At 42.8% G+C, this 12,638-nt stretch overlaps 1 protein-coding gene across 2 annotated transcripts in view; it reads left to right on the top strand.

The window, feature by feature from the left end:
• CTNNAL1 (catenin alpha like 1) overlaps positions 1-12,638 on the top strand; it is a 76,309-nt gene that overhangs the window by 50,335 nt on the left and 13,336 nt on the right. For both annotated transcript variants that reach the window (XM_054984379.1, XM_054984378.1), the window contains exons 10-11: positions 8-100; positions 1,737-1,887. In XM_054984379.1, coding sequence (XP_054840354.1) covers positions 8-100; positions 1,737-1,887 — 244 coding nt within the window. The remainder of the gene's footprint in view (positions 1-7; positions 101-1,736; positions 1,888-12,638) is intronic.

Raw genomic sequence — 12,638 nt, 5'->3', positions numbered from 1 at the left:
TTGGCAGATATGCCGTTTATTGAGACACGTCTCTGGAACGGAGCCGCTTGAAATCACTTGCCTACATGCGGAAGACACTTTTCAGGTGACTGGGCCCCAGGTGTGTATATTTTTTCACTTTTCGTGGTAAATTTGTGCTTGTCAACCTGTGTGCATGCGTATTTTACAGTCAACACAACTCAAGGCAGCGTGCATAAATTTAAATACAAGTACAGTATCACTTTGATGGTAAGTGCAGATAAAAAGGAAGTTGACCTAAGGGCTACCAAAGGCACCATGAAAGAGATCCATTCCACAGAGTCTCTGAGACCTGCACAGGATCAGGGCTTTCCTCACAACCTTGGGTAGCCCATTCCATAGCACAGGCTGCAGCCACCGAGTAGCCTAACCCCCAGTGGCATATCTGGCTGGGCTAAGAGGGGGGAACTAGCCTGGTATGATGACTGGAGTCACTTTATGAGCATATACCTGTGGAGGCACTCTCACAGATAAAATGATCATAATAACAGTGTGCTTATATACGGCTCCTCTAGACAGATAAGTGCCCCATTCAGAGCAGTGAACATAGTCAGTGTTGTTGTTATCCCCACACTACAGCTGGGGCTGAGAGCAGTGGCTTATCCAAGGCCACCTGCTGAGTTCGTGACAGTAGGGGGATTCAAACCGGCAGAGGGCTGACTCACAACCCAACCACTTAATTACTATACTGCAGCATATGCAGGTCCCAAGTCTGTGTGTGTCCACTGGCAACAGTTCTAGCATCATCTCCGACACAGATTTTTCTCTGCCAATAAAATAACAGACCATGGTTAGTGTCGGTTTAAATGTCACTCTAAACCGTGGTTAACATTGACATGGAGGAAGAGTTGGGAATTTGCTCCAGAGAGGGAAGCATAAGCTCTCGGTTTGCAAACCGTAATTTGCAACAATACTTTGGCACCAGATCTTAGAGAAAGCCTGGAACTTTCATTTGGCTTGGGCATATAAATTTGCCTTATCTTAGGTTGGACCACTGATGTATTTATACTGCTGTTGTTTACTCTCTGGCTATCTAGAGGCAATAGTCTTTCCTTGCTCTGCTGCAGAGATATGACGGACTAAAGTGGGGGACTGTATTCTGCGAAGCACGAGTTCTGCCTCGCTCTTAGCCAAAGTGAATCCCAGTTCTGCTAACGCTCTGCCAGATCTGTCCCAATTGCACAAAGTAAATTAGACTGCCTGATAACAGTGTTCTTCCGACCTTGCGAGTGCTGCTGTGTTAGAGATACATGCTGATTTCATGAATATATCAGTAGCAAAATGGCTTTGGGATAAAAGAGACTTTAAATTATGGGATCATTTTGAGGAGGGCTCCTACGGAGCAACTGTTTAGCCCAGAGCTGCAATACTGCACAGGGTAGTAATGCGTTTCTCACAGAAGCTTCTCTAATTTTTTCCTGCAACTACATTTATAACAATTTGCAGAATTGGCCCGGAATGTTGTTCCATATGGTTAATAATAGAACGAAAGTGAGGTTTTTTCCTCCCTCATTTAACTAGAGCTGTTTGCTCGTAACAGTTTTGAACAAAATACTCCCAAGGAAAAAGCTCTTTGTGCTTGTAAAGCTTTGCTGAGTAAATGCTACACGGACCCTTCTGAATGCAAGTGAAACGCTCTGTGCGCTTTGCCTCTGGGGGTGGATGCTGATTAGCAATTTTCACGTGTGCCACAGCAAGCTCTGCTTTGTTCCCTTCAGATAATTTCTGCGGCAGAAACCCTGACGCTGCATCCTTCCAGTAAGATTGCAAAAGAGAATCTGGATGTCTTCTGTGAGGCTTGGGAGTCCCAGCTGAGCGACATGTCCCTGTTGTTAAGAGAAATCAGTGATGTGTTTGAAGGAAGACGAGGTGAGAGAGCTGTTCTTAGATACAGGCAACCTACTGTCCTTAAATACAAGCTACCAGTGTACAGCACACGTATATTTTGAATATATCAGCTGTCGTGTAAAATGCATTGGAGGAGCCAAAAGACATCCCTGACAGGAAAACTGCTTAAATTAACAAATTCCAGCAGAGATGGATACATTTATTTATTGACTTTATAGTTCGCCTTTCTCGCTGAGACTCAAGGTAGATGACAACATTTTAAAACCATGTCGTTAAAAACAGTGTAAGATACACCATAAAAAATGCAGTGACTGGATTACAAAATTAGAAAACAGTGCAGTAAAAAGCCGCATAACAATGCAAACACTGGATTCCAAAAATGAGAAGACAGTGCTGTAAGATAATTCATACCATCAGTGCAATAAACTGCAAACCTTTATAAAAATGCCCTCCTAAATATTTCTGTTACATTCTGTGTTGGAGCCTTCCTGTTCCCCTCAGGCACTATTGTTTAACCTAATAAAAGTGTGAAGTGTTGAGGGCAGACGTAGGCTACAGTCTTGAGGACGCTTTCCTAGGAGTGGAGCACATGAATTAATAAGGGGCTTCGTTCTGTGCTTCAGATTTCTGTCTGACAATCCCAGCTTTGGGGCTTAGATTGACAAGTATGTGACAAATAGTCACACATGATCTGTGTTCCTGGGTTGTGTCCCCACCACATTTTGGCAGAAACACAACACCGCATCTCCCTTATTGGTGCGGCAGACACTGATGTACCTGTGGGGCTGAGTAAAGCATAAAGTGGCTCTTTCATTCTGACTTAATTATCTAAACACTTTACCCTGCTGTGTTTTGAAAAGCGAGTATCACATGCCAAGATGGAGCCTCTTGTCCTTTTTTTTTGATTTCAAATATTATGTTTACGGTTTAGCGCCTGCACCCCTGCTGTCATGTGGTATTCCAAAGAGAACTGAATATTTATGTCATTGATTTGTTCTTTCAGAGAACTGTTTTTTCAAATTGTAGGAAAGCCTTTCCCCCACACACTAGTTCAGCAATGAGGGAATCGCCATACGCTGGCCATGGATATCTCGGCACATGGATGGGATTCTGGGGCATAGTCTTGCACACCCCTTGTGGGGCAATAAATGCAGGCCTGCTGTTGAATATACTTGGCAGGCCTTCCATTACCAGGTTTCTCTCTGAAGAGACCCAATAACCTTCTTAGGAGCTGCAAGATCCCTCAGAACACTGTTTGAAAGCTACCATTTTTGAGGAATAAATTTTATACAATGAGGATACTGTGTAAATCTTGCCTTTTATGGAGGGGCAGCCATAAATTTTCAGGCATTAACTTCAGGGGGTACTTCGTACAACAAGCTAGTTTAAACGTTTTTGTGTGAGAGAGAGGGCGTTGTAAACCTTTCTAATGTTCCTTTGAAAGAAAGACTTTCTGTTTCTATGCTGTCTACTCTGTTTCTGTGCTATCTGCTCTGCTCGCAATGTAGTGAATGTAGCTATTTGATTTTTGAACTGCTGTCCTTTCCGCATGGATGGAATCTTTCTGATGACTCTTCGCAACTTTTGCCCTATTTTCTGTGGTTGGTAAGTCACCTGGTATTTCTACAGCATGTAGCAAAGAAACTGTAAAAGAAACAAAACCTGTCTCTCTCTTAATGTCATCGCCTGCAGCAATGTAGTCATATGTGTCAAGAACGTAAACTGACTTTTCGTTTCTAAGTATCATATGATTTTTCTCCTAGAGAGCTTCTCTTTAGCTTTCCAGTCTTATGGAGGAGACATTGTTCACTGGATTGTGCCATTCTTCTTGTAATGTTTGATGTGTTGATTCATATGTGTATCTTTTTATGGAAAACAATAACTCAGGGGAAAAAATGTTACATTTGACATGAAAACAGATGGGACATGTATTGGTAGCTTTTAACACATGAAGCCACTGTGGTGTGCCACAGGGGGAAGGCCCTATTCTTTACTACGTTGCCATTATGAATACCAAGATGGGTCATGGCCCACGTATGTGCTGCCTCATCTTGGACTTCAGTTCTTACGAGGGTAAGATTTCTCAGCCAAAGTATGGGAACCTGTGGATATGCTCCACTAGCGCAAGTACTTTCCTTCCATAGTAGGAGCTTCCTCTGACACAGGATGTGTCTTGCGGCAAGAGAAGGCTCCTCCTACCAGGGGAAAGTGCTTCCACTAGTGGAATGGCTCTGCAGGATCCAACCCAACCAACCAACCAACCAATCAGTCTGTCAATCGGTCTTTATTAAAATGGTCCTAGACCAGCATAAAACGTAACAGCATTCATATACTCAGGAGCTCAAAGGTAAAAATTATTATAGAACACAAAACTATTGCGATGTCGGAATTTCATCAAGAATTCAACCCAATATTATGAGTAGGAGCTCAGTGTGGGATCATGTCTGCCTCTTACATAGGGTGAAGACTGAGGTAATCGTAGAATCAGAGAGTTGGAAGGGGCCATACAGACCATCTAGTCCAAGCCCCTGCCCAGTGCAGGATCAGCCTAAAGCATCTCTGACAAGTATTGATCCACCCTCTTCTTGAAAACTGCCAGGGAAAGGGAGCTCACCACCTCCCTAGGCAGCTGATTCCACTTTTGAACTAGTCTGACGGTGAAAAAGTTTTTCCTAATATCCAGCCGGTACCTTTGTGCATGTAATTTAAGACCACTGCTTCGGGTCCTACCCTCTGCTGCCAACTGGAACAGCTCCTTGCCCTCCTCCAAATGACAGCCTTTCAAATATTTAAAGGGAACAATCACGTCCCCCCCTCAATCTCCTCTTCTCCAGACTAATGCTTACAGAGTACTACGTAGCTAGTTTGGAAGCTGAGTATCTTTTAGGAAGAACGTTTCCTCTGCCACAGAGAGAGGGATTAGTTGGAAGAGAGGGAAGCCGGCTGCAGACGAGTGCAGATTGATTAGTGCCTGTGATGCCTCACACAAGCACACCATTCCCAGTGTAGTTTTGCATTTCTTTTCTCATTATTTAAATAACGCGACAGATAAACAAACATGCAATGCTTTTTAAAAATGTGCTAACAATCTGCCTGAAGCATAAAAGATGGCGCAAGCTGAATCCGTATTCAGTTAGCTGGTGTGGAAATCTGTCCTGTATGTTGCAAAGCCAGCTAGGCTGGCACTGGGTGGGCAAGATTGTGCTGTGAACTTGGCCTTGCTGTTACATCCGTGTCCACCTGTACACACAGATAGGAAGATTTATCTCAAGGTTTCCAAATTCACTATAGGACAGGGCTCCTGTGCTGTTCACAGGTGTGTGGATGGGAGAATGCTGGGGCTGCTGTAAAGTATGCAGCACTTGCCAAAATTCTCCCGTACAACTTAAAAAGGTAAAGAACATCCCAAAGGCACATCCCGAAGCTCTTGGTTAATATTTCCACAACATAGCTCGCAATCTGGCTGGGATCTCCCACGTCATAGCAGATTTAGCATATTAGTTTATCTAGCCCAGATGTGGCAGGAGTTAGGTGCTGTTAGATGTTTTATGGAAGGCTTATTCCCCAGCCTTCACTGACATGAATTAGATTTCCCAGTTGGAGAAATGGATATTTATTATCCAGATTTGCTTGTATGCTGTGACAGAAAGCCATTTCCTAGCTGTCAAACATGGGAGATATTTCCCTAATCCTACTTAAATTGATACCTCTCCTTTCTTGTCCTGCAATAGGCTGTTGATCTAGCGGATACGTAAAATAACATTTTCAAATACAAATGTTAAGGTGGTTTGAAAAATATGAAGCAAAAAATAAGTACTCTTTAGAAATAGTGCAGCGAGAACAGGGTTGTGAGGAATGGTTTTCCCCATCTCACCTGTTTTTTGCATTTTGAGTCCTGATTGAATTATATTTAAAAGCACAACAAGGTTATTGAACTAGTTTCTTTGTCCTGCTTTTTGAACCCTTTGGTCAGTTTTTATAAGGCTAATGCTTGTGCGGTCAAACATGGGTGCTGAGTAGAGATGGGCACGAATCAAATTACAACCCCAAAAAATGCACGAACCAGGCCAGTTCGTGGTTCATGAACCAGTGGTTCGTGGAAGCTCATTTCCACGAACTTTCACGAACTGGTCCACTGGTTCGTTTGGGTGGTAAAGGGGCAGTTTAAATTGCCAGTTCCCCAGGGAAATGGCTGTATAAACTTTTCTTGCAGCTTGCAAGCGGCAGGTCCCTTTAAACTATTAGCTGGCAGGTGGCAGGAGGGGATCCTTTAAACTGCCCCAAGCCCCAGCCCCAGCCCCACACTTACCTTGGCCTGCAGGCCCGCAGCATCCTCCCCCTCCTCCCGCAAGGGGCGGGAAGGCCGTTTTCAGCCTCCATCACCACCCTGCGGGCCCACGCAGCGTCGGAAGAGGCCAAAAACAGCCTTCCCACCCCTCAAATGGCCGCCACGAAAATCCATGAACCTCATGGTTCGTGCCTATCTCTAGTGCTGAGAACTTAACGTGGGTCTGATTTGGATTGGGACTGTGACATATAGGGAGAGGAAGCCTATACCTTCCCCTGCTCCATTTTCACATCCTGAAATGGTCCTGGGAAAGGGACCGTTATTATTAGAGAAAATTATTAGGGAAAATTTCATGCTGTCCATGAGTGTATGTGGTTTCCCCAGTGGGGCAAATAGGCCCCATGGGGAAAATGGCTTAGGAGGAATCCACTAACACTCCCACTCTCCATGTCCTGCAGTCCTGATCTGAATTAGACTCAATGCACCTGGGAAGTGATTGCCAGTTTGGTGTAGTGGTTAAGAGCGGCAGGACTCTAATCTGGAGAACCGGGTTTGATTCCCCACTCCTCCGCTTGAAGCCAGCTGGGTGACCTTGGGTCAGTCACAGCTCTCTCAGAGCTCTCTCAGCCCCACCCACCTCACAGGGTGACTGCGGTGAGGATAATAACAACACACTTTGTAAACCGCTCTGAGTGGGCGTTACGTTGTCCTGAAGGGCGGTATATAAATCAAATGTTATTATTATTTCCCAGTATGGAACTTGCAACTCACATCTGATTGCGCTGACCCGTGGAAACATATTAGGCAACGCTGGCATTTCAGTGGCAAATGATTTCTGCATAAAGTATCGAGAGTGTTTAAGTGTTTTGAGCCAGCTGGTACGAGGAAAAGTATAGAATATATATTTTGATATTTTTCTTCCTCATCTTTCCTAAGCCCAAAGCACACGTCATCTTAGGAGTGATTTTCCCCCAAATGACCTTAAACTTCACACATTGATGAAATGGCAATGCACTTTGAACTATATTATATGAATACAAATGAAATGTTGCTATTTATTCTTTATAGACTTAGGAAATGCTATCAGACTATGCAGCTGAAAATCTGGTGTATTTTTGTGCATTTATGATATGGTTTAAATGTTTCTCTAAAGGAGATGTTGAGGGGGTATTTGCTATATTTTGGATATTTGTACCATAGCCAAGTGACTGTACAGCAATCTTGGAGGAGATAATACAAAATTCGAAATCCTGGGTGACATACACCATGATTCAATTATACTTTGTCCTGTCGATATTTGGCTAATTAGCCCAGCCATTTTTTAGTTTAAAGAGAATACTTTTTCCCGCTGTATTTGCAAAGGGAAAAAGTAGTTTTGCAAAAGAGCCAACATGCAGTTATCATACTTATTTCATTTAATTTGTTATGTGCAGGGCTTTTTTTCTGGGAAAAGAGGTGGTGGAACTCAGTGGGTTGCCCTAGGGGAAAATGGTCACATGGCTGGTGGCCCCGCCCCCTGATCTCCAGACAGAGGGGAGTTTAAATTGCCCTCCGCGCCGCCAAGCCTGGAGATCAGGGGGCGGGGCCACCAGCCATGTGACCATTTTCAAGGGGTTCCGGAACTCCGTTCCACCGTGTTCCAGCTGAAAAAAAGCCCTGATTATGTGCATACTAAGGAAGTAGAGGAATCAAGATCTTTTCGTTGTGGAAACAATTCTGGAATAAATCATGAAGGTGTTGATAAGTACCTGAAGTAAGGAGATAAATTGTAGTTGCCCCAGCACATTCCTCTTGAAAAAGAAAGAATGCAAACAACCACCTTCTGTTCCCAGTAATTCTGAATGCTTCTGGCTGAGCAGCTATAACATGTCTGTGATTCTCTGTTCTGTCAGTGTGTGGACAGCTTTACACAGCAGTGATTGAAACTCCTTAGTTGGGAAGGAGCTAGCTATGTCTGTTTTTTCCCCCTCGATACTGCAAAGTACATATGTCAAAGTGACATGTTTGCAAGTTCTATTGATTTAAACAGGAATGTTGTAATCATCCGCTTAACTTCCAATTTAAATCAGTGAGGTCAGTCATTTCATACTGGTGCTGGTTGGTGCCTGTGATTTGGACAGAAAATGTCTTAGACCCTAACGATATGTGACAAGTGACACGAATCGGTTCAGGGGTTCCTTGACTTGACTCACACTCTTACTTATTCTCAGGGCGTTTTTTTTTTAAAAACTGCTCAGTCCCTGCAAGAGGGAGGAGAGCCAGTTTGGTGTAGTGGTTAAGAGCGGCAGGACTCTAATCTGGACAACCGGGTTTGATTCCCCACTTGAAGCCAGCTGGGTGACCTTGGGTTAGTCACAGCTCTCTCGGAGCTCTCTCAGCCCCACCCACCTCACAGGGGGATTGTCACGAGGCGAATAACAACACAATTTGTAAACTACTCTGTGTGGGTGTTAAGTTGTCCTGAAGGGCAGTATATAAATTGAATGTTGTTGATATGCACTACTGGAAACTGTCATGCGGGGGGGGGGGGGCGGCAGCAAACAGACCCCTGCAGCCATTTTCACTAGGGAAAAAAGTGAGAGAGGGAGAGCAGAAGCCTCTCCTCCACCCTTGCAGCACTCCAACTAACCAAGTGATTTTTAAAAAGATGAGTCTCCAAGAGTACCTGTGACTGGGAGCTGGGTTAGGGTACCCCTGACCTGACTCACATCCCATGTCATTCTTAGGCTCTTAGCGCTGTTCATCTTGCTCAGAGATAAAACGGAGTCTGTTTAGCTGCAAGAAACACAACAACAACAACAACAACAACAACATTTGTCCATACTGAAATGGGAGTTTCAAGCTAGCCTACAAAGCTATATGAGGCTGCGAGGGGCATAGCTTCTGAAATTCCAGGTCAAATAGTCTTTGCTTAAGGACCCGAAAAATAGAAGACTCGTTCACAGAAAGAAAAAAGTCTGTTGAGAAGCCCATTTGGTGAAGTTTCTCCTCAATGTTTGAAAATCAGATTGTGCTATAAGGGTTACTTTTTAATCATGAGATTATAGAATTTGGAGAGGATCTGAAGTGTATTTTCAGCCAGTGTTGAAAGTTAGTAACCAAGCTTTAGCCAGCTTGGTATAGTGGTTAAGAGCAGCAGGACTCTAATCTGGAGAACTGGGTTTGATTCCTCACTCCCCCACTTGAAGCCAGCTGGGTGACCTGGGGTCAGTCACAGCTTCTAGCAGCTTTCTCAGTCCCATCCACCTCACAGAATGATTGTTGTGGGGATAATAATAACATACTTTGTAAACCACTCTGAGTGGGCGTTAAGTTGTCCTGAAGGGTGGTATATAAATCGAATGTTGTTGTTGTTGTTATAAAATGCTGTCCCAATTCTATGCAGAGTGCTAAATATGGTATACATTTAGAGATTCCTAGTAGCTGACGAAAGCGGTTTGCTTGGATTCTTTCAAGATTGTTGTTAAACGCTGTGACAAGATGTTAGCTTCAAAGATCTTTATTGCGGCTGGAATGTACTGGTTTCCATTGATAAAAAAGAATTGTTTGAATTGAGTAAAGGACCACTTAGCCAAGGAGATAGTTCTAGCTCTGTGTGTTGTCCAGTTAAGATTGTATTGGAAGATAATACCCAAGTATTTAAAGTCTTTTACTTGGGAGATTTCCATATTACCTACAGACCTTTTTTTTTTGTTCCAGTGTTTTGAAAAAATGAATAGATTTTGAATAGTTTTTGGCTAAAGAATTGTCTTGACAGTACTTATAGAAAGTATGTAGATATCGTAAGAGGCTGATTCTAGTACAGGAAAGAATAGTGGTGTCATCTGTATAGAGTAACAAAGGGACTGGGTAAGATCCCAGTTTAGGGGGTGGCCATTGATGGGTTCAAAAGTTAGGGCTAAATCATTCAAGAATAAATTAAAAAGGTAGGGAGATAGAATGCAGCCCTGTTTCACTCTCTTTAAGGTTGGTATTATGGCAGTTAAGTGCCCCAGTTCTAAGTGTTTAACTTGGTAAGTGGTGGAAGAATAAAGTATTTTATCAGAAATAAGAGACGAGGGTCGATGTTCGTATGTTCTGACGTATTTCACAACTTCTGTCTAGACATTGAATCAAATGCTTCTTTCACGTTAATAAAGGACGCGTACATTTTTTGGTGCCAGATTCATGCATTTGTTGGCTAAAAATGTTAAGAGGAAACCATGGTCTATTGTAGAATTACCTTTAGAGAAACAAATTTGTTCTGGATGGATGATCTGATGGGTATAGATCCAGGATTTTAAGCGTCTTTCTAAATATTTGGCATACTATTTGCTGATTACTGAAAGAAGACTAATTGGTCTAAAATTTCCTGGACCACTGGAATTACCTTTTTTAAAGATAGGGATAATGATTGAATTTAGCCGGGATTGTGGCATTATCTGAAACTGATTAATAAGGGTAAATAGCTAGTGGGAAGGACCACCACTGTGGAAGTTTAGTAAAAACTTCTGCTGGTATCCCGTCTGGGCCAGGGGATTTAGCAAGTTTTAATTCTGAGATCAGTTCAATCATTTCACCAGGGCTTACTGGAGGCCAATTAGGAATATCACCTGGAATAATGTTGTTATCATCAGTTGAGGTATTATCAGAGTCATTAAAAATTAAACTATAGTGGTTAATCCAAATTTGGGGAGAGATTTGTGAATTAATGTCATCTACTTTATTATTCATATGGGCTGTTACCACTTGCCAAAAGGTCTTATTATCAGGGCTTTTTTTCAGCAGGAAGGTGGTGGAATGGATTTCTGGAACCTCTTGAAAATGATCACATGGCTGGTGGCCACGCCCCCTGATCTCCAGACAGAGGGGATTTTAGATTACCCTCCGTGCCGCGGCGCGGAGGGCAATCTCAACTCCCCTCTGTTTGGAGATTAGGGGGTGGGGCCACCAGCCATGTGACCATTTTCTCCGAGGGCAACCCACTGAGTTCCACCACCTCTTTTCCCAGAAAAAAGTCCTGCTTATTATTATTATTGGTTTTCAGTACTTGCAGCAGTTTTGCCCATTTCCTGTGATAAAATAATCTTTTTTTGTTAAGGCTGAGTTCTTGATAGAATTTGTTTGTGTTGTGATAGTTTTTTAATTTATCAAAATTATTCGATAGGCGGAATTCACTGTAAGTACTTTTCTGCCTGCATACATTCTATATCTAACCAAGACATAGGGCTATGTGAAATTGAAGAGGTAGGTTTGGCAAGGGAGCTAATCAAGTCAGTTAGTTGATGGTAAAAACAGAAAGCATCTTCCAGAAAGCGTGCAGAGGTTGAAGAAGTTTTCAGATTGATGGCAGCCTCTGATTCGAGTTGTGTAATTAGATTTTCCTCTATATTAGGGGACCACCTTATTGTTTTCAGCATATTTTTGGGATCGTCCTGCACAAAGAAAGGATCGTTAGGCTGAGAATTATTTTTACAAATTAATCTCTAATGGAAAATGATCGCTTTCCATTCTAGAGCCAATGGAAAAGTTACCAATATAAGGAAAAGTAGAGGGTGAACTGATGCAATAATCTACTACACTGCAGCCCCAAGGAGAAATATAAGTAGAGAGGGACACGAACCAGGAAAAAAACTGAACCATATGGTTCATGATTCGCCGCATTTCACGAACCATGAACTTTCACGAACCTGCCCCAGTTTGCAAACCGGTTTGTTTGGTTTGTGAAAACATCACTTCTGGATCAGCAAATCATCACTTCTGGGTCAGCAGAAGGTCTGCAGAAAGCCCATCCCCCATTGCCTAGGAAACTGAGTGATCGGCGCCAGGCTGTCTGCAGTGACGAACTGAAAAATGAACCAAACAAACCGGCCTAAGGTTTATGGTGGTTCATCAGAAATGGGCTCTGACGAACTGCCAGTTCGCGAACCACGAACCGGCCCAGTTCATGCTGAACTTTGGTTTGAATTTTGGCTCGTGCCCATCTCTAAAGATAAGTAAATTCAGTGGTAGCAAGAAACAAAGAAGTACCATTCAGAATAGTTACATGATGGGTGATACAAAATTCCACCAACCCGATCCTGGCGTTATTTATCAGAGGGTCTTTCAGGTTTCAAATATAGGAAAGGACGGGAGGAAGTAGTTCCTCAGAGTCCTCACAGCCCAGTTGTAAACACAAAGTTTGGTTGTCTGTTCCATTTTGAGCGTTTAAGTCTCCCAGAAAAATATATTGGGCATAAGGATTTTTTTTTTTGGTAAAGAAGTTAGAAAATTTATCCCATCTTGCTAATTGCATTAAATTTGCTGAGGGAGGAAAGTAGATATTTATTATCTACTTATTATCTATCTACTTTATTAAGTCAGTATCTAGGCCATAAAAGAAAAAGGTTCGAGCAAGAGATGAAAAGGTGTCAATCAAATTAACTGAACAATTAGGTTTGAATACAGTGCAGGTATATTAAAGGAGGTGTATCTCCTGATGTTCAACTCGGATGATGACCAGGTT

The sequence above is a fragment of the Eublepharis macularius genome, chromosome 7 (genome assembly GCF_028583425.1).
Source record: "Eublepharis macularius isolate TG4126 chromosome 7, MPM_Emac_v1.0, whole genome shotgun sequence".
NCBI classification, from domain to species: Eukaryota; Metazoa; Chordata; class Lepidosauria; order Squamata; family Eublepharidae; genus Eublepharis; species Eublepharis macularius.
This window is presented reverse-complemented; position numbering and strand designations above follow the sequence as displayed.